A 20,188-nucleotide genomic window follows, 5' to 3' on the forward strand; every position below is an offset into this window, starting at 1 on the left:
ATTTATCTAAAGAAATGCAGAAAAAAATGTGCGTGTGTGTGTATGTGTGTGGCAGCAAAACATTAATATTGTTGGTTTACTGTTCTTTTAAACTTCAAGTAAATCAAACATTACCAAGAAATCAGCAGCAAAGGGCTCCAGTTGTACTCCAGCTACATTGATGCATTATTGATAGAGTTGCCAAGTCAAATCATTTAAACAATGTAATGAAACATGACAGGTGCAGTACCAGGCTTTAACTCAAGCTGTGCTCCATATTCATGTTCAAGAGCAGCCATCTTAGTTATCAAATGTGAACACAGCATAAAAAGGTCAATAGATGGGATCAGAAAGCATCAGATCTAATTAAATATCAATTTAGAGCAGTTTGGTACATCCCTAGTCTTTTCCATTTTCATAACACCCTAACCATAAAAACATACAAGCCTGAAAGAGATTTATATATATAGGTTGTGTAAACTAAATATGAATTCATTTGCTCACACAAGACAATCATTTGTTTAAAATATCCTATTTCTCTGGAAACAAATATACCATTCTGCAAAATCTAACAATGTCCTCATGTCTGCATTTCCCAGAAGTAATTATATATATATATATATATATATATATATATATATATATATATATATATATATATATATACAGTGGTTCTTGAAAGTTTGTGAAGCCTTTCGAATTTTCTATATATTTGCATAAATATGGCCTAAAACATAATCAGATTTTCACACAAGTCCTAAAAGTAGATAAAGAGAACCCAATTAAACAAATGAGACAAAAATATTTTACTTGGTCACTTGTTTATTGAAGAAAATGATCCAATATTACATATCTGTGAGTGGCAAAAGTATGTGAACCTCTAGGATTAGTTCATTTGAAGGTGAAATTAGAGTCAGGTGTTTTCAATCAATGGGATGACAATCAGGTGTGAGTGAGTATCATGTTTTATTTAAAGAACAGGGATCTATCAAAGTGTGATCTTCACAACACATGTTTGTGGAAATGTATCATGGCATGAACAAAGAAGATTTCAAAGGACCTTGTTGATACTCATCAGGGTGAAAAATGTTACAAAACCATCTCTAAAGAGTTTAGATTCCACCAATCAACAGTCAGACAGATTGTGTGGAGCAGGAGTGTGGCCCAATACAGTTCACTCAAAGAGCAAGATGTGTAATAATCTGCGAGGTCACAAAGGACCCCAGAGTAACTTCTAAGCAACTAAAGGCCTCTCTCACATTGGCTAATGGTAATGTTCATGAGTCCACTGAACAGCAACGGTGTGCATGGCAGGGTTGCAATGAGAAAGCCACTGCTCTCCAAAAAAGAATACAGCTGCAGCTCAGGTGGTAGAACGGGTTGTCAGTTTGATTCCTGGCCCACATGACGAAGTATCCTTGGGCAAGATACTGAACCCCAAGTTGCTCCTGATGGCAGGCTAGCACCTTGCATGGCAGCTCTGCTACCATTGGTGTGTGTGTATGGGTGAATGAGACACAGTATATAGCACTTTGGTTAAAATTGCTATATAAATGGAGACCATTATCTGCAGTTTGCTAAAGATCACGTGGACAAGCCAGAAGGCTATTGGAAAAATGTTTTGTGGACGGATGAGACCAAAATAGAATTTTTGGTTTAAATGAGAAGTGTGATGTTTGGAGAAAGGAAGACAGTGGATTCCAGCATAAGAACCTTCTCATCTGTGAAAAATGGTGGTGATAATATCATGGTTTGAGTCTGTTTTGCTGCATCTGGTTCAGGACACTTTGCCATCACTGATGGAACAATGAATTGTGAATTATACCAGCGAATTCTACAGGAAAATGTCAGGACATCTGTGCGTAAAATTAATCTCAAGAGAAAGTGGGTCATGCAGCAAAACAACAACCCTAAGTACAAATCGTTCTACCAAAGAATGTTTAAAGAAGAAAAAAGTTAATGTTTTGGAATGGCCAGGTCAAAGTCCTGACCTTAATCCAATAGAAATGTTGTGGCAGGACCTGAAGCAAGCAGTTCATGTGAGGAAACCCACCAACATCTTAGAGTTGAAGCTGTTCTGTACTGAGGAATAGGCTAAAATTCCTCCAAACCGCTGTGCAGGACTGGTGAACAGTTTTTTTTTCCAGAAACGATTAGTTGCAGTTATCACTGCACAAGGGGGTCACACCAGATACTGAAAGCAAAGGTTCACATACTTTTGCCACTCACAGATATGTAATATTGGATCATTTTCCTCAAAAAATAAGTGACCAAGTATAATATTTTTGTCTCACTTATTTAATTGGATACTCTTTATCTACTTTTAGGACTTGTGTGAAAATCTAAAATGTTTCAAGTCATTTATGCAGAAATATCGAAAATTCTAAAGGCTTCACAAACGTTCAAGCACCACTGTAATCAAATTTCTATCACTGCTTTAATATTTCATATGTAACAACTAAGACAGGGAAATCATGTCTTGACATTACCATATGTACACATTCTCTTATATACAGTTTTACACCATGTTCTTTACAGGCAATGTATTTGACTCCCACTTCTGAGAGTTTAAAAAAAAAAAAAAACACCACACATGAGTTATGCTACAAAAGTAAGGTCCAGTACAATACTGCATCTTACAACATTTCATAAATAAGCACCCTTTGAATTAAATATTTGCCTTTGGCAATAGAATGAAAAGAAATTCATAGTATCATGAAAGTTCAATAAATTTAAAATAGAAAAGGTGACACCATAAATATGCAAATACTTTTGCAATTGTAAATTTCATCAAACTTCTTTCAGAGTGAAATAATAGGAACAGGTTCCTTAGACTGGCTAAGAAGAACTCAAATGACGCAGCACATGTGAGAACGACTCGACTCACCCACACCAACTTCCATGTCTCCATGCTGCAGTTCAGCTTCACAATGACCAGAGGTTTAGAGCAGCACTGACTAGAAATCCTATGGCAACGTAGTTTAGTCCATAAAACATTCACATCACACATTTTTCTACAAGTGGAAAAATAAAATAACACACATACACAATCCTACAAAGTGAGCCATCTCAGATACAACACTGCATTGCTCTGGGTACATTTCAGAAATGAAAGCCCTAAAGTCAAGTATAGGACTTAAATACTTGTAAACAATCTTCAAGAGTCTTTGATAAAAAGGCACATATCACGGCTTTGAACACCATCCTGTGAGGTCATGACCACTGCTATTCAAAACACAGCACCTTGTCTCATTCTGTAAAGCTCTTCTCTACACTGATATGAAACAAGCCCAGTTCTAGAAGTGTTGAAACCGCATGTGGGTCCAGAGGTCCTTTGCACACAAACAGAAAGGCATGCTTGTGCTGTTGACAGCCAGGTGGTGTGGATCATAAACGGGAACAGCAGTTTGTTCTTGAGCCTGTCACACATTAGTGGGCTTTTCTGTGCTTTTAGGTGGAGTCAGCAGGCCTCCTACAGCCACTGGAGACAATCGGTTCAGGTTCTCCTGCTGTCGCTGCTGAGCGTCGTTCTAAAACGCACAAAGCACTCATGTTCACAACTTCTGACTTGTGGTTGAAGAGAAAAAAAGTAGAATAACTTCAAGCAGGAAAACAATACTCACCAACATGGACAGATAGTCCACGTGAGTTTGGATGTTGTGCCGGTCCTCTACTGCAACCTTTTTGAAGTCCTTCAGTTTTGGCTGGCCGTATTCATTCACAGCCCTCACAAAGGGGGCCATCCAGCGTGCACAGCTGGATATACTGTCCCATGTCAGACCTAACACAAGAACCAGACATAGATGAGCTACTAGTCATAATCACTGCTTATTTCACTCAATCCAAATATTGACTGAAGAACAGCACCTTGATGATCACATCTCCATTTACAATCAAACATTCATTTCTGCCAACACACTGGTTAGTATTAAATGTACCTTAGTCTAGGTCATGGTTCAATTAGCAAATGTACAAATTAACTGTGGGAAAGAAAATATTTAATCCATGTTCAATTCTACAAAATCAACACACACACACACACACACACACACACACAGTCAGAAGTTGAGACTTTATTCATTTCTTTCATTAGAAAACTGGATGACTTGGAACAAAATATTCCAAAAAGCAGCCACTAAGTGTCCAGTGTAGGTGGGAACTCTTTAATACTACTTAAAAAGCATCTCAGGGCAATTCCTCTAGAAATCGGTTGAGAAAATGCCAAGAATACATTTCTGTCTAGGCAAAAAGGGTATTTACTCTGAAGATGCTAAAATACTAAATTATTTTTGCTTTATTTTAGATTTTTTTGTCAAAACAATGTTTTGATTTTATTATTCCAAAATTCGGAAATAAATATAAAAATTAAAGAACGAACGTGTATAAACTTTTGACTGGGGTATGTATGTATGCATGCATGTAATTTTTTTTAGATAATATAATAAAATATATATATATTTTAAGTTCATGTTCTTACCAGATACTTTCTGCACAGTTTCAATTGAGGTAAAGTGACAAAACGCAGCAGCAGCCAGAACTCCATACTGGTAATCTAACGAGTTAATGTCCAGTATACAAAGATCCAGCAACTGGAAGAAAGAACAGTGAACGTACATCAGTACATGCAACAGTGTACAGATCACACTACTACTGTATTTACAACGAGAGAGTGCTAAGCTTCTTTGTCACCAGATGCACCTGAGTCATTTGTATGTAGGCTTCCTGAGAAAACTGAGGCACGAGAAAATTTGGTCCTTCCTTCAGAGAGCCCACTTGAGCATAAAGCTTCAGCCAAGAGATGGGAGTTTCCGGACAGAGGTGCCAGTTTAACGCCTTCAGCATGATCAGCTCCATTTCCAGGATTTCATCTTCATCGCAGGCACCGTCTGTGACGTACGCAAACTCTTGAAGCTTTGGCGGGTAGATTTCCTGTAATTACAAAATAGACCAACAGGTTATGCATTTTTTCCCCCCCACACATTTATACAAATCTCATTATACAGGCAACCAAATCAACAGTCTTACCTCCAATTTAGACGCAACGAATAGTGAAGTAATGCCAATGAGTTGCAACTGGTTCTTCCCAATGGCTACCTGAGTCAGCATGAAGCGATCAAAGAAGTCCTGTGCCAGGTAAAAGGTCTCACGGTGAAGCATATACACCTCACTCACCTAAAGCGATGGAGAGATGCATTTAAGCATCTTATATTATATGCCAAAGTAGCTCCAACTTTTGAAAATACAAGTGACACGTTAAATCACAAACCTCTAAAAGCCAGTCAAGGAGAATAGCCCTCATTTTTGGTTGCAGGCTAGGGTGCTGCTGCATGAAGGTTTTATCATGGATGTACTTCAGTTCTTTATTCAGCATCTTAATCCACACATCATCAGAGCTGGCCCAGCTGTCAAAAACACGCATGCAACACGTGAGGTAATGTGACGAAGAAATGCTTAAATTGTCCTTTTCCACTGCATGGTACGGCTCGACTCTGCTCGCTTTTTGGGGGCTTTCCACTGTGGATAGTACCTGGTACTTTCTTTTTTTAGTATCACCTCAGTCAAGGTTCCAAGCAAGCAAAGCCTAAATGTGAGCCACGCACTGAGGGAGTATGGATTCTCCTTAATAAGTGGTTCTGTATTGTGAGTCATTTAACACATACTTTGCGTATAGTAAAATACTACTAATTAAACATAATGCATCACTTTCATTACAGATAAAATTACAACAAAAGGTTTCTGTCCTAGATTCTTACATCTCGCTTGTTACAGATTTCCAAACCAGCGTTTATGGAAGTAGTAAAGCAAGCCAAGCCAATCCATGCAGCTGAAAAGTGGCTAAAGATAACAAAGGGACCCTTATCTGTATTATGAAGAGTTCATTTAGGGCTATCCATTGGAATAAAATCATAATACACCTTTTAAAAAAAAAAAAAAAAAAGGTACTTTTAAACAGACCAACTTGTTCAACGATCACAGAACAATTCACAGATTTCGTGCATAATTTATACACATCCAAATTCTCTCTCTCTGAACACTTAAAATTGCATGAGATTAATATATGATTGTCGAAATATTATTGTCCAAGTATTAAAAGGTAAATAGATTGTCCATGAGGGGGAAAAAGGCTTATATTTCAGTATGCCTGAATTAATAATAATAAATAAAATGTGACTGTGAAGACATTTTAGAAAATATCATTTCGAACAAATTTACACAGTTTGACTATTGCATGATGCAACAAAGTAAAAAAAAAAAATTAAAATCCCAGTCTGGCACAATATTTTATATTGAGACTGACAGTCTAGAGAGCCAAGTGCGTAAGTGTTGACACTATGCAGGAAAGGGTTAATCATACATCTAAATCTATATCCAGATTTCTAAGACACTGCTTTGGGACAATGTCCACTGTTAAAAATCTACATAAACCAAATAGTTTTCATTTAATGTGACATCATTCCAGTTCTCATTTTTGTACATATCAAACCTATAGATTTGTGGAAAGCAGTACTACAGTTGTTAAATCTTAAATCATGATATTACACATTAATATGTTACATACTACAAAAAAATCTCTTCAATACTATACCATGTTGTACATCTCTAAAAATTATTCTTCCCATGTTTTCCTACCTGAGGCAAGGTAGAGGAGAAGGCTTGATGAACAGATTCTTGAACCGGAAGCGTTTAAAACCAGACAAGTTACTCGTCTCTTCAAGTTCCTTGTGAGGTGTCTCGACAAGAACGCAGGGGCTAACATCTCCTTCCACCCACCGGTTCTGTACGAGAAAAGCACATTTCATATTACCTTAAAATAAATAAATAAATAAATAAATAAATAAATAAATACACAACACAAATGAAGCACAACCTCTTCAAAGACTAGGCACTTAAGAATTAGTACCACTTAAATTTTAATTGTACACTTGCACAATACATACTGTACATTAGAAACATTCATACCCACCCTTATAGTAAATACATACATGTACACACAAAGATATGTGAGGAACAAAAGCCCTCAGGCCAGCTGAACAAAGCTCAATTTGGCGGGAGGAGGCGGGACAAAGGGGGAGGGGCTAACCGTGACGCTGACCAGCTGCTGCGTCATCACGCACACACACAATTAACACACTACACCGATTTATAGCGACCACAGTATGTGTTTAAACAAATTATATAATTTTATATATTATATATATATATATATTAAGAAAACACATTAATCGAAATTGATACGTGTTTTTCTATCGGAGTCACTCCAGTACATCTGAAAGCAAGCTTAATAACATGACTCACCTGAATTTCATAGCTTTGTTTCTTGGCTGCTGGAGTTTTCCTTTTGCATTGCTGATGATAAAAAGAGAGAAACACACAATGTTAGCCTTTACTGAATCAACACCACCACACGTGTAACTATAATCATTATTAAACGCATGAAATCCAACACTGAAAATTAGGAAGACATCCTGCTACCTCAGCTTTTCTCTTCCTTGGACATGTATTTTGGTCTGCTGTGTTTTCATCTCTTTCTTGCAGCGTGTTACGGCAACTTCACAAAATAATAATAAAACAATAACGTTAATGTTTGTAGATTTGAATCACAAATTTTGTCCTGCTAACATGAAATCGAACAAATTTGTCCAAGACTGGATTCTCACCTGCGTCTTGACATTTTTTTTTCTCTCCAAATGACAAATTAGTTCAAACGCCTGAAAAGTGAAAACAATACCAAACATTTAGGTTTGTTATGTTTCCTAGACACAAAATAGGCCTAACGTTTATATTTTTGAGAGAAAGCTAAAACAGAACAAAAACCCAAAACAGGCCAGACTGCTGCTAGCTAAAGGAGCACCATCAAGCATAACTAACTCAACCAGTCTGTCTTATGAGCCTTTTAAAAGAATAATATAGAAAAACCTGACTTAATTAATCACACAGCAACAAAATAAGATCTTCGTTAGACACTTATTTATATATAACGTACAAACATGTAGTTAAATCCCTGTTTGAAGTGATAGTTTTCTTTACCCGGGTGAGGTTGTGAAAGTCGACTCCCCGCCAATTTAAGAAGCGGGAGGACAAACCGCCTCAAACAAAACCCAGCCAAAACAAGCAATATCGTCTTTAAAATCCAATACTTCTCAAAATCTAACAATACAGCATATATATTTTTAATCTTACAGTAGTTCAGGCTTTATTTCCCTCTAATTATTTGTGTCTTTCTCCCTAAACCTGAACAAGAGATTAGCTAAGGAGTTAGCAACCAACCCAAAGATTTTTACCGCACTAGACTGGCGGGACTAGGACCAAACTCTCTGTGTCCTTGACTAAAAACACACTTACTTTACACACTCATATACTGCAAATTAATATGATAAGAAAGTCACAAACATCACTTAGGGTGGCTAATAAGACGGACGACTTGTCCAAGCAGCTAGCAGCAGTTTAGTACACCTAGGTTAGCTTTATACTACTTTGCTAACAATGGGAATAACAAAATCATAAACATCGCACAAAGGCAGTTCAAAGCATCCCTAGAGTACTTCCTGTTAACGACTACAAAAGTATTATTTTCTTTAAAAAAAAAAAGTGATAATTAGCTATATTTCACTGTTAGAAAAACGTCTACTCACCAGCTGCAGAATAAATGAACAGACATCAGCTGGCGCCGGCGCCAACCTTTATAAAGGGCGCGACTGCGCATGCGCGGAGTCTGGTCACTCTGGAAGTTTTACATATTTAAATAGTGAACCTTCGCGGTTTTGTATTTAAACTAATCCTTTAACTCAGGCACGTTGACGATGTAAAGGGATCAATATTAAACAGTTTTTACAACATTTTAACGTGTTTAAGCCTGACAGCTGGAGTCTGAGAGTGTGTTTGCTATGTGGTATGAGGTACTGTGTTCACAGGGATTGTTTTTTTTTTTTTAAAAAAGGCGCTTTTCTTATTTCGCGGTCAAACGAAACTGGCGCCCAAGAACACAATACACGTATACTGTGCACTTCCATTACAGAAAAACACATTTAGACCACGTTTAACAATGTTTTTTTCGTATCAACAGACACTTCCTGGTATGGGACCGATAAAGAGGTGGAGCTTAGGATCTGCCTGACCAATCAGACAAATTGTTGCAGAAACAACGTGCTGCTGCTTGGAAATGTAAACAAACCCAGACAGGAAAGTTGTCAGATGGGCTGAAGTCATACCCGCCAGCAACTGATCATTTGTGCCTTGTTATTTTGCCAAATTGAGTATCTAATTTATATATAATATAGTCTCACGACAAAGGGAATTATTTTGTTACCAGGATACCGACTAATCTGTGAGTTATATTATGTAGATCGTGGGCCAGTAATGAGAAGTGTTAGCATGTATTGTGAAAATGTTACATGTAAAATGATTAGTTCATGTAATGTACAAACAGGATATAATGTGCAATTTTCTGAATTTATCCCACAGTTGGGGTCATACATACAGTTTACGCCTTGCCGAATCTGTAAAATGGTAATAAGAAGAAGAAGAATGAGGGATCATAAAAATTGCATGTTGTTTTTTATTTAGTACTGTCCTGAATAAGCTATTTCACATTACAGATGTCTACATATAGTCCGCAAGACACAATAATAACAGAATTTACACAAATGAACCAATTCAAAAGTTTACATACGCTTGATTATTAATACTGTGTGCTGGACGATCAACGACTGTGTTTATGTTTTGTGATAGTCGTTCGAGTCCCTTGTTTGTCCTGAGCAGTTAAACTGCCCACTGTTCTTCAGAAAAATCCTCCAGGTCCTGCACATTCTTTGGTTTTACATCATCTTCTACATATTTGACAACTTTCCAGCAGCGGCTATATGATGTTGAGATCCGTCTTTTCACACTGAGGACAACTGAGGGACTCGTACACAACTAATTTATAAATTAATTTAATAAATTCACTGATGCTCAAAGAAGGCAACACAATGCATTAAGAGCCAGGGGGGTGTAAACATTTGAACAGGATGATCTTTGTAAATTATTATTTTGTTTAATGCTCTTAGTTTTTTACATTAAGTACTGCCTTTCAGAAGCTACAATAGATATTACATGGGTGTAGGAGCCATTATAGATGGGGGAAATGTTCCCCCCACATTTCAAAATCTAGGTCCCCCCCCCCAACCACTTTTTCCTAATTTCAAATTAAATTTCGCATTGCCTCCAAATGAATCCATTCTGCAACTTTTAGAAACATAATTCAATAAAAAATAAACAAACTTTCGCTATAATAAGTGCAGGGGTCAGACTCGAGTAGCTAGGGCTCGCTGAACCAAGCTTGACAAGAGTAAAGTGTCTGTCACTGCAAGGTATGGACTGGTATGGATTTTCAGAGCGGTGGCTACTCTTACACAGTGAAAGCGGAATGGATTCATTTGGAGATAAATCGAATATTCTGTGACCATCTGTGGAAAAAAAAACCTTGCGTCCTGAGGTGAGGGCAGTTACAACACAGCATTCAAACACTCTTGAGCACACTAACTTATAGATGAAAGATTTACCACTTTGTATTTGAGGTAGGATATCATAGCTATGTCAACCCATGAAATTGCTGATTGTTTACTTAGCCTATGAAACTGTCAAATATGCCTAAGTTTGCAAGCGAGCTAGCACACCAAAATTGTGTGTATGTGCCATTGCTACGTGTCCATAAACGATTTAATGGTAACGTTCGTCATAATGTTCACACTGAACACACTGTACTGTGGCTAGCTACATTAACTAGCAGCTCTTCTTAATGATTATATTAGCTAGAGTTTCTCAATCTCAATTCTCAATCTTCTGTCACTGCAAATACCCTCTTACAACCAAACTAATTAGTACATTGTGTTCCCAAAAGTCATTAGAAATGAGCATTTAAGTGCTTTATTTAAAAAAATAAATAAATAAATAAAAAATAAAAAAAATCTTTTAAGGAGTACATGCCCCCAAACCCCCTTAGCATTTCAGCATGCCCCCAGGTTCAAAATTGTTCCTACACCCCTGTATTTACATGTCTCACCCAGAAGATAAAAATAACAACTTACACCAAACATCCTGTTCAAAAGTTTACACCCCCATGTCTCTTAATGTATTGTGTTGCCTTCTTGAGCATCAGTGAATGTTTGCAGCTTTTGTAATAGTTGTGTATGAGTCCCTCAGTTGTCCGCTTCTCATATTCATCTATTGATCTCAAACACAAATGTCTCCAGTCTACAGCAAAAACAAATGAATTAGCCTTGCTATTCCAAAGGAGACTGTAATGATACACAATATTTATAATCAAGCGTATGTAAACTTTTGAACTGGTTCATTTGTGCAAATTCCTTTATTATTGTGTCTTGTGGACTATATGTAAACATCTGTTATGTGTAATAGCTTATTCAGGGCAGAAAAAACATGCAATTTTTATTATCCCCCTAAATTTATGCTTATAATTATTATTTTGCACGTTCTGCAAGGCATATGTAAACTTATGACCTCAACTGTATCTTTTTGAAAGTGAAAGAACGAAACGTGTGTTCGTTTAAAAACCAAAGCATTTATTGAAAAATAAACAAGCATAAATTATACTGAAAAGAGGCTTTACGACAGTAAATTATGCAAGTTACAAATAAAAGATGGTGTACATTTTAAATATGAATCCACAAGGTAAGAAAGGGAAAATAAAAACACATGATACTTAAATCTACTCATTTGGCAAAGTGCCGTTTTAATTCCAGTAAACTGAAAATCATAAAATTGTCTGACTGACACCTAGTGAGCAGGGGCACATTATTAATGCCCTCCACAAACACAGAACCTTTGCTACATTTTTATGGAAAAACAAGGACAGAGTGAGTGGCTCACAGAGACAATTTTACTCCCCATAGTGCATAGTGAGTTAAAGTCCCTTTGGACAGAATTCAAGTTCTTCACTAATGCATTGTCACACTGTTCACCTGGAAGGCACAAGATCCTTAACAGATTTCAAGGTAAGGTAAAATAAAAATCCCTGTTGTTAACATGAAAAGTTAGATTGCTGAAAACGAAACGAAACGCTGCTCCTCCAGACAAAATCATGCAAAGTAGACAAAGCTGCCGCGTTACTAAAAATCCCAATAACTGCAGAAATAATGCTAAAGAAAACAATGTTACGTGAAATAAGTCAAATAACACACATCATATTCCTGTGCCCAGGGACAGAGTATCTTAGGTGTGCTATTCATTTTGCTCACTCAAGTACAGTGAATATTTTCATGAATACCAGCTGTGATTGTTTGCCATGAATTAAGCTTGCACTTCATATCGATCAGTCGAGTTCATCTGCATAGGACACATTCAACGTGTCTCAACAGTATTTTGTGATTTCTGACAGATCAATGAACACAAATACAGACAAAATGACAAATCTGAAGAAAAAAAAATATGTATATAACACTACTAACATGTAAGTTTGTTGCTACATTAGGTTTAAATATTGAACAACTTTTATGTAACTAATGAAACATGAGGCATAAAAGTGAGAAAAAAAACATTTCTGAAAAGACATTTTCAGAAAAAGATGAACAGTTTTTACTCACTGTTTGCAGATTTTAACAGTCAAGAGAAAGACTGTTTTCACAGCCCTAGGACGAGCTAGCCTTTAGATTTCATTCAGCTTAGTTAAAAGTGATTAATTACAAAATATTTAAACAAGGCAATGTACACAATGACAAATTTGAGAAGTTCTTCAGTATGTACAAATACAATTAACAATTGTCAAGTAATCTGCATTTTAGTAGAGTACAAGTGACTGCATTGTGACCCTGAGACATGTATGGCAGATTCAAAGCAAACCAACAATAAAACACGCAACTGTTTTTATGCACTATAATGTCATACAAAAATGCCTGCTACCATAAAAAAGCTACATACATACCTCACACTGCAGATAACACAACCTCATACAGGTATATACAATATATGCAAGTTTTTTTTGTTCTTTTTTAAAAATATTTCAATAGTTGTTTTTTTCTTTTTTTTTAAAATATAAATCTTACATATTTGGAAATTTACTATTAAAGGCTTTTAGTGAAGAGTAATTCTAGACTTAAAATATTGTAGCAAAAGGAATTTTTCTGAAACAGAAAATGCAATCTGTTATAGATTGAGTGCAGTTAGTGATGCAAAAAAAAGAAAAATTATAGAAACAGAACATTGTTGCATCTGAAGCAAGTAGACACAGGATGATACAATTCCTGCATGTCCACTAACATACAACATGCAAAATAATATTAATAATAACAATAATAATAATAACAATAACAATGATGATGACAAAAACCTACATTCACACTACATGAACCATTGCTCTCTAGCTTGTGACACAATTAAAAATATATTGTCTGCTCCAGGTAGGAGAACCAGAGCTAAACAGAGCTTGATTTGGACATGTGCTCGAGCAGATTGGTACCTGCACTGGAGTAAAGTGACCTATGCTATTGATTCTGAAGGATCCCATTGTGTCTATGTAAGAAATAATAACTCCTAGCATAGAGCTGGGAAAAGAGAATGAGAGAGAGAAAGAGAGAGAAAGAGAGAGAGAGAGAGAGAGAGAGAGAGAGAGAGAGAGAGAGAGAGAGAGAGAGAGAGAATAAGTATTATTTGGGGGAGCACAGTGGCAATGGTCTCAGTAGTTGTACTGCCTCTGTCCAGGCTGGTGGACATGACCTGCGGTGGATTTGGCCTGCTTGGCTCCCCCATCACGGAGCAGGTTCAGGCGGCGGAGCGCGTTACGGGACAGCTGCTGGCGCTGCACACTGTCCCGAATCCTCTGAGCCAGGCGTCCATTTTTGGCCTGCTCCAGGAAGCTGGCACGTGTGGCAGTGAGAGCGGCTGCATAGCAGCCAGTAGGGTGACTAGATCTGCACTGAACTTCAGACCTGCACAGGGAACAAGAACACACTATTTACACCAAGCCAGCCATGTTGCATGTTAAATGACTTAATAGTGGACACTTCAAATCATTCTCATTAGTTGAGTAAGAATACGTGCAATTTTGGAGGAAGACTGCCTACAGTACCTTGCATAAGTATTCACTTCCTTGAACTTCTCACATTTCTGTGTAGATTCACTACAGTTAAGTCTGTTTTAGTTCCGGGGGGGACGCTTATGCATGGCTCTGTATCCATTTTCAAAATAAATCCAAAATCATCATTGCATATTTTCTTCTCAGCATTATTTTTTAACACTCTCATTATATCCATCCATCAATTTTCAATACTGCTTAGCCTACACAGGGTCATGGGGAGCCCAGAGCCTATCCCAGGAAACTCGGGGCACAAGGCAGGGGACACCCTTAACAGGGTGCCAACCCATCGCACGGCACAACTGCGCATGCATTCACACACTACGGACAATTTGGAAATGCCAATCAGCCTACAGTGCATGTCTTTGGACTGGAGGAGGAAACTGGAGGACCTGGAGGAAACCCCTGAAGCATGGGGAGAACATGCAAACTCCGCGCACACAGGAGATTCGGATTCAAACCGCTGACCTCAGAGTTGCGAGGCAAATGTGCTAACCACTAAGCCACCGTGCCTCTCCCCCAATATATATTTCTACAAAATATAACTAGCTACTGTAATGCAACGAGGAACTACATTTAACTTTCTAGCTAGCTATGTTAGTCAGCTCAATTTTCAAAAAGCCTGAAAGATGATAAACAGTTAATGTTACCTGAGGATGCAGGGTTCACAGGAGTTTTCCTTCAGCTGGCGGTGGGGTGAGCTATGCACAGCATAGACAGACATGCTGGGGTGCTCAATGAGCAGATTCTCCAGAGGACTGGTCTCCAGAAGAACTGGACCTCTTCCTCCAGCTGTGAAGCATGGCGGTGGCGTGATAAACCAGCTCTCCTCCAGACCACACTCTGCATCCAGGCGCAAGAACCCTTGGTCATCAGGGTCCGTGTCGGCTGCTGAGTCCAGAGAGGAGCAGGAGGAGCAGCGCAGAGGGCAGTCAGGAGCATCTATGTTCTCTGAGCAGACCTCTATCAACTCATCCTCACAGGCACTGGTGCATGCTTCAGCTAGAGGATCACACAGTAGAGATCAATATTTATGCTCTTCAACAAAGATCTTTATAAAGAAATAACAAGAAGCAAGCATGTCAAAACACTCAATTAAGGAAGAGGATTTATGAAATATCCTACCAAAAAAAGAAAACAAACCAAATAAAGCCAAACCAGCCATTAGTGTTTTGTCAGCAACCCTAGCGCAGAGGCATGTTTTCATAGTTCAATGCTATTTTTGATCTTGGCAGCCAATGGTGTAAACAGTGGGAACCTGATAAGGTGCCTTACATGACATTACCCATAGAGGGCACAAGGCACAGTGCACACACGATCAGTCAAACAAAAATAATGGCTTTTAGCAAAATATATCTGCAGAGCAATCCTATTACAAGAGTGGAAAAGAGAAATGAAGAAAACTAAATAACAGAAACAAATTAAGGTCAGGTTTTTTCATGGTCTGAAAAGCCGTTCATGTATCTTACACATTAAATATGCCATAATGTCAAGATTGCATTGAGACATTATCAATAAAAGTTTCATTAAAGCATTCTGTTACAGTGGTCCAACCTGGAAAGCCGGTTAATTCTCTCAGTCCAGTAGTTGTTTTTGTAGAGGCAAACAATGGGATGATTATGGAGCAAACAAGCTGGTATTTCTTATTGATTTTGCTAGGTATGCAACCTCAATAATGAATGGTGCCTAGATAGACAGCTCAACTGTTTATCCTTCATCTCCAGACTATTACACAGATATATGGTGTGTACCCATGGACTATAGGATCGCTTATTCTTGGCTCTAATGGCATGCTTTGTGCAACCCTTACTTATGGCCAGGGATCCACCATGAATCTGTTTTCAATCATGCATTGTGGTTTCTCAATGGATTTTCTTTCTCCACTATTGTGAAATTCTGATCCCTCAGTCTAGATTAATTAAACCTATGATTGCACTTCTGTTCATCTCCCAAACTATCCATCCTTTCTCAAATTATCCCTTCCATTTCCCCAGATTGGTTTTTTTGCAGGCTGGTTTTTCTTGGTTTCCTAAAGGGTCCAAGACTGAATTTGGCAACTATTAAGGGCTTTTAAAGCCCAGTGAGGCCATCAAATGAACTTGTATTCATTTGTTTTATGTTCTTAAACTACAATAGCTAATAACCACCAGTGGTAAACAGTCTGCACTCATCCCTGGCTCTATAAAACCAACGAAATCCTATCCTCTCAATCTCATGGAGAGACTGAACAATGGCATCTACCAATTGAAGTGGAAAGATTGCATGATATCATAGACTACAAAGTCAAAGCCATGTCTGCATTTTTATCCTACCCAGCTAATCTGGCAACAAGCCAGTATGTGGTATTACAAATTTACATTTATTCAGTTCTATTTATTCATTTGGCTTACAGGTTTTTCCAATGTAACATATAACTGAAATAGGATACAACCCAAGCGAAGGCACAAAAAGGCAAACAAGGCAACAAAGCAAAAACAGAAAGCTGTAATTTTTCAGCCAAAAACAAAATATAAATAAATAAATAAATAAATAAATAAATGTATGACAGATCTCACTCATTGAGCATTAGCGACCTTGATTAACAGCCTAACAGTGGCTCTCCTGGGATTTAACACTACATCATTTCAGTCATTAGCACAGAACTGAGCCACCAATGTTTCTTTAAAAGTGTCCTGACCTTGGTTATGGGCAAAAAAATTCTATGTGTCACATCTAGGTGCTGTGCACTCACATCTCCCAGCTGGGCCTCAAGTCATTAAGGTGAAAGTGACCAAAGCAGTGCTATTTTTACACCAATGATCTATTAAGAGGTTTGTTGGCACCAAACACCCCCACCTCAGGGGAGAGACCAGAGCTAGACAGATCTCCTTGCACCTGAAATATTCACACCCTGCATGATGCGAGACACGGCTGTGCAGTCACTTGTGTTGCTTTTTGAATAGCCAGCATATGGCAAGCATCAGGGCTCTTTTTTTCTTTCAGCCTAGCTTCATAATGCCGCTTGACATCTGCAACATGTCTCTCACTAGCACGATAGCACAGCCATGCCATTAGCCAAGGTTAGCTGAGGTCACTGCAGACAAGACTTTCCAATTAACAGTGTTTTACAGTGTGCTGGGCCTTTATTTAGTACTAAAAACTACAATCAAGTCTGAAAATGCAAGTCTTTAATATTCAAACTGAAAGATTTATATGGATTATAGATTTACTTTATACGGAAATGGTGTATGGAACCTCACTAACCGAGATAATCAACGAGGATCCAGTCCTCATCATCTTCATTTCTGTTAAAGCCCACATCAGCCGGACATTCACTGGCCTCCTCCAGGGCATCTCCGAACAGGATACTGGTGAACCTCTGGAACATGGTGCGGGAGCTGGGAGAGGAGGAGTGGGAGGGGGCCAGATCAGTCCTGCTAGTGTCGCTTGAGGATGGGGCTCTTTGGTCATCAGCTGCTATAGCCGCTCACAGAAGCCTTGAGAAAGGTGCTGAAGTGCATGAGTTTCTCCTTCACGTATTAGGAACACTTAAAGCTCAGTCATAGCTTTCACCAGCTGTGCAAAAGTTAAGGCCCTGTGAACAAAACATGGGTGATAGAGAGAAATCGTCCATCATTTCAGTGTAGCAGCAGCCAATGAAATTAGAGAAGAAGACAAGAACACATTGTTCGAACAATATTTATTAATCAAGGACAATCAGTATCTTTTATCTGGCATTTTGCATGCAAGAGCTAAAGCTAGCACCTCCAGCGCTTTTATCTGATGACAGACACCTCAGTATCTCACACCTTCTCACTGCAGTTGGTTTTGCCTCTACAGGGGTCAGTATATTACATTGCTTTGTTGATAAAGGGGTCAGGACATTGCAGAATCCCAAAAGGAGAGCATCAGCCACGGAAATCTCAAATCTCAAAACACAAAGCCAGAAAGGAGTTCGGCACTTTAAAAAAAAAATACACTCCAACTCTAGCTCATGCATGTGTAGCATATTGGTGACAATAATTCTGACACGTTTCCCTGTACAGAGAAATGACTGGGAAAGAAGTTTGGTTCAAATTTCACTAATGGAAGGTGAACTTGTTTTTCTGTTCTATCTGAAGTACAGGGAAATGAGTTAGAAACTACTGTCTGAGGTAAACACATGTGCTACAGAGTGGCAGACATTACACTGAGGAGAAAAAAATAACAGTGGAATACTCCTTTAAACCAAATATTTAAAATAATAATAATATTATTAATAATAATAATAACAATAATCATCTACGTATTAAACACTGAAAGCCCTATAGGAAATCCTGCAACTGAATCATAAAATCCAGTTGTGTTGAGTGCTTGCTTGTTTGTTTATTTGTTAGTAAATTAACAACCATGCCAGCTACCATGGTGAGAAACAGGATATGAAGAATTTACAAACGTTTATTTTTAAAACTATCTAAAAAATATCTAAAACCTCACGTCATTAAAAAAAATCTCTTCATATGAATCAACCGAATAATAATAAGAAGAAGAAGACGAAGAAGAAAAAACAGAGTCTTAGAGGCGCTTAAACTATCACAATGCCTCAGAAATAGTAAGTGTTAAGTGCAGCATTACACCAGCAGGGGCGCTAGACAACTCATTCTGCTGGACAGCTTTTTGTTCTCGCTGTCCCTCTGTATGTCTCCTCAGGGCCCTTACAGACATCCCTTTTTACGGAATCCTTCACAAAATATACATAAACACACGGCATTGCATGGAGCTCCTTATCGCCATGACCTCAATCGTTATTAAAAACAACCGCAGTAACCAAGAATGAACAAAGACCACCAGTTAAAGTGAAGTAAATGTTAAACACGGCGGATTAGAGAATCCCTCAGCGGGCTTTGGGTATAGAAGTCCCTGTGTGGCTTAAATATGCGTTTTATAATATAAAATAATAATAATAATAATAATAATAATAATAATAATAATAAATATATATATATATATATATATATATATATATATATATATATATATATATATATGATGCATCTGTGTTGTGTTAGAGTGTCTGTCGATACACACAGGGAGGATCCGTACAGAAACTCTACACCACCCGGGCTGGAAAGAGCCACTGCAGGCCTACAGCTGAGTAAAAATAAACAGCCAAATAGGCGGAACACATGTTTTCACATGTTTTGCAACACAAAGGCAACCCCCCGAAGCTTTCAGTAAGAAAGTCTGACTATGATATACCGCATACGGTTTCAACATAACACTACAAGTACTTTGGTTAACATTTTACACGCACAAGTGATTAAAACTCAACACGTTTTAAACACTTAGAACTGATCGTCTATAACAAAGACTCACCTGCGGCACAGAACACAGAACGAGTGTAAACAGGAAGATTGTAACTGTTTCTTAGAATTAAAAAAAACAAAGCAAAACTCAGCTCGCTTTGAAGGTTGAGGTAGAATATGTTACACAATATAAATATATCTATATAAATACTTCTTCTCTGAAGAAAACACTATTTTTGTGGACCCTTAAACGCGAGCATATATCTCCTTCTCTGTCCCTCCGAGGTCTCACTGCTTTCCTTTGTTATTGTTGTGCAAAATGAGCAGCTGGTCGTTCTTGACGTCACTTCAGACAGCCTATGGGACGGGCCTATTTAAACTCGTCTAGCCAATCAGCGGCCGCGCCTAGCTGTGACTGACTGTCACCAACGCACGTGACCAGTCCAAAGAAAAGCAAGACTGGGCAAGTTTGGGAGAACCTCAATACTCATAATGATTAGTAAAATAATGGAGTGGGGTTTGATGTGGTGTTGATATCTAGTGCTTTATGGGTGGACTTTCTTAGTTTGAACGGAAAATAATGCGAGTGGAGGCTAGTCATTTTGCAAAAAGCTCAATGACATCGCACCATCTCATATTGTAGATGCATGGTATTGATTTATTAAATAGGTGCATGAATTAATAGGAAAGGATGGGACAGCTTCTCTTAGGCTTGTCCCCTGAGAGACAAACAAAAGAATGACAATGGACACACAGCTGCCCAAGATGTAGCCTAGGTCACCGTTTTGGGGGATGACAAAAGACGTCCTCTCATACAGGTGGATCTGAAGAGCCTGTTATTTAAGAAGTCTATGGAATAACAATAGTAATTCAAATA

General features: G+C 38.0%; 2 protein-coding genes across 4 annotated transcripts; both read right to left on the minus strand.

The window, feature by feature from the left end:
* Window positions 1-2,397: 2,397 nt before the first annotated feature.
* Window positions 2,398-8,641, minus strand: ccne2 (cyclin E2). 2 transcript variants are annotated; one of them, XM_053634035.1, is made up of 11 exons: window positions 8,613-8,641; window positions 7,638-7,688; window positions 7,453-7,528; window positions 7,276-7,326; window positions 6,610-6,755; window positions 5,246-5,381; window positions 5,005-5,151; window positions 4,678-4,908; window positions 4,457-4,568; window positions 3,603-3,760; window positions 2,398-3,509 (listed from the first exon to the last, which is right to left on the minus strand). In XM_053634035.1, the coding sequence occupies exons 2-11, from the start codon at window positions 7,649-7,651 to the stop codon at window positions 3,402-3,404; spliced, it is 1,179 nt and encodes a 392-aa protein (XP_053490010.1). In that variant the 5' UTR covers window positions 7,652-7,688; window positions 8,613-8,641; the 3' UTR covers window positions 2,398-3,401. The 2 variants fall into 2 exon arrangements, with proteins under 2 accessions (XP_053490010.1, XP_053490019.1); XM_053634044.1 differs by having other exon boundaries at window positions 8,371-8,618.
* A 2,878-nt stretch (window positions 8,642-11,519) lies between these two features.
* tp53inp1 (tumor protein p53 inducible nuclear protein 1) lies at window positions 11,520-19,627 on the minus strand. 2 transcript variants are annotated; one of them, XM_053634091.1, is made up of 4 exons: window positions 19,382-19,627; window positions 17,291-17,621; window positions 14,698-15,049; window positions 11,520-13,901 (listed from the first exon to the last, which is right to left on the minus strand). In XM_053634091.1, exons 2-4 carry the CDS (start codon window positions 17,412-17,414, stop codon window positions 13,649-13,651), a joined length of 729 nt encoding a protein of 242 aa, XP_053490066.1. In that variant the 5' UTR covers window positions 17,415-17,621; window positions 19,382-19,627; the 3' UTR covers window positions 11,520-13,648. The 2 variants fall into 2 exon arrangements, with proteins under 2 accessions (XP_053490066.1, XP_053490076.1); XM_053634101.1 differs by having other exon boundaries at window positions 19,523-19,541.
* Window positions 19,628-20,188: the final 561 nt, after the last annotated feature.

The sequence above is a fragment of the Ictalurus furcatus genome, chromosome 1, assembly GCF_023375685.1.
Source record: "Ictalurus furcatus strain D&B chromosome 1, Billie_1.0, whole genome shotgun sequence".
NCBI lineage: Eukaryota > Metazoa > Chordata > Actinopteri > Siluriformes > Ictaluridae > Ictalurus > Ictalurus furcatus.

Coding starts and splice junctions, on each gene's coding strand:
- ccne2 (XM_053634035.1), bottom strand. Junction 6,756..7,275: donor AACAAAGCTATGAAATTCAG/GTGAGTCATGTT, acceptor TTTCTCGTACAG/AACCGGTGGGTGGAAGGAGA. Junction 4,909..5,004: donor TCGTTGCGTCTAAATTGGAG/GTAAGACTGTTG, acceptor TTGTAATTACAG/GAAATCTACCCGCCAAAGCT.
- tp53inp1 (XM_053634091.1), bottom strand. CDS start 17,414: ATGTTCCAGAGGTTCACCAGTATCCTGTTCGGAGATGCCCTGGAGGAG. Junction 15,050..17,290: donor GATCCTCGTTGATTATCTCG/GTTAGTGAGGTT, acceptor GTGATCCTCTAG/CTGAAGCATGCACCAGTGCC. Junction 13,902..14,697: donor TGTGAACCCTGCATCCTCAG/GTAACATTAACT, acceptor TTCCCTGTGCAG/GTCTGAAGTTCAGTGCAGAT.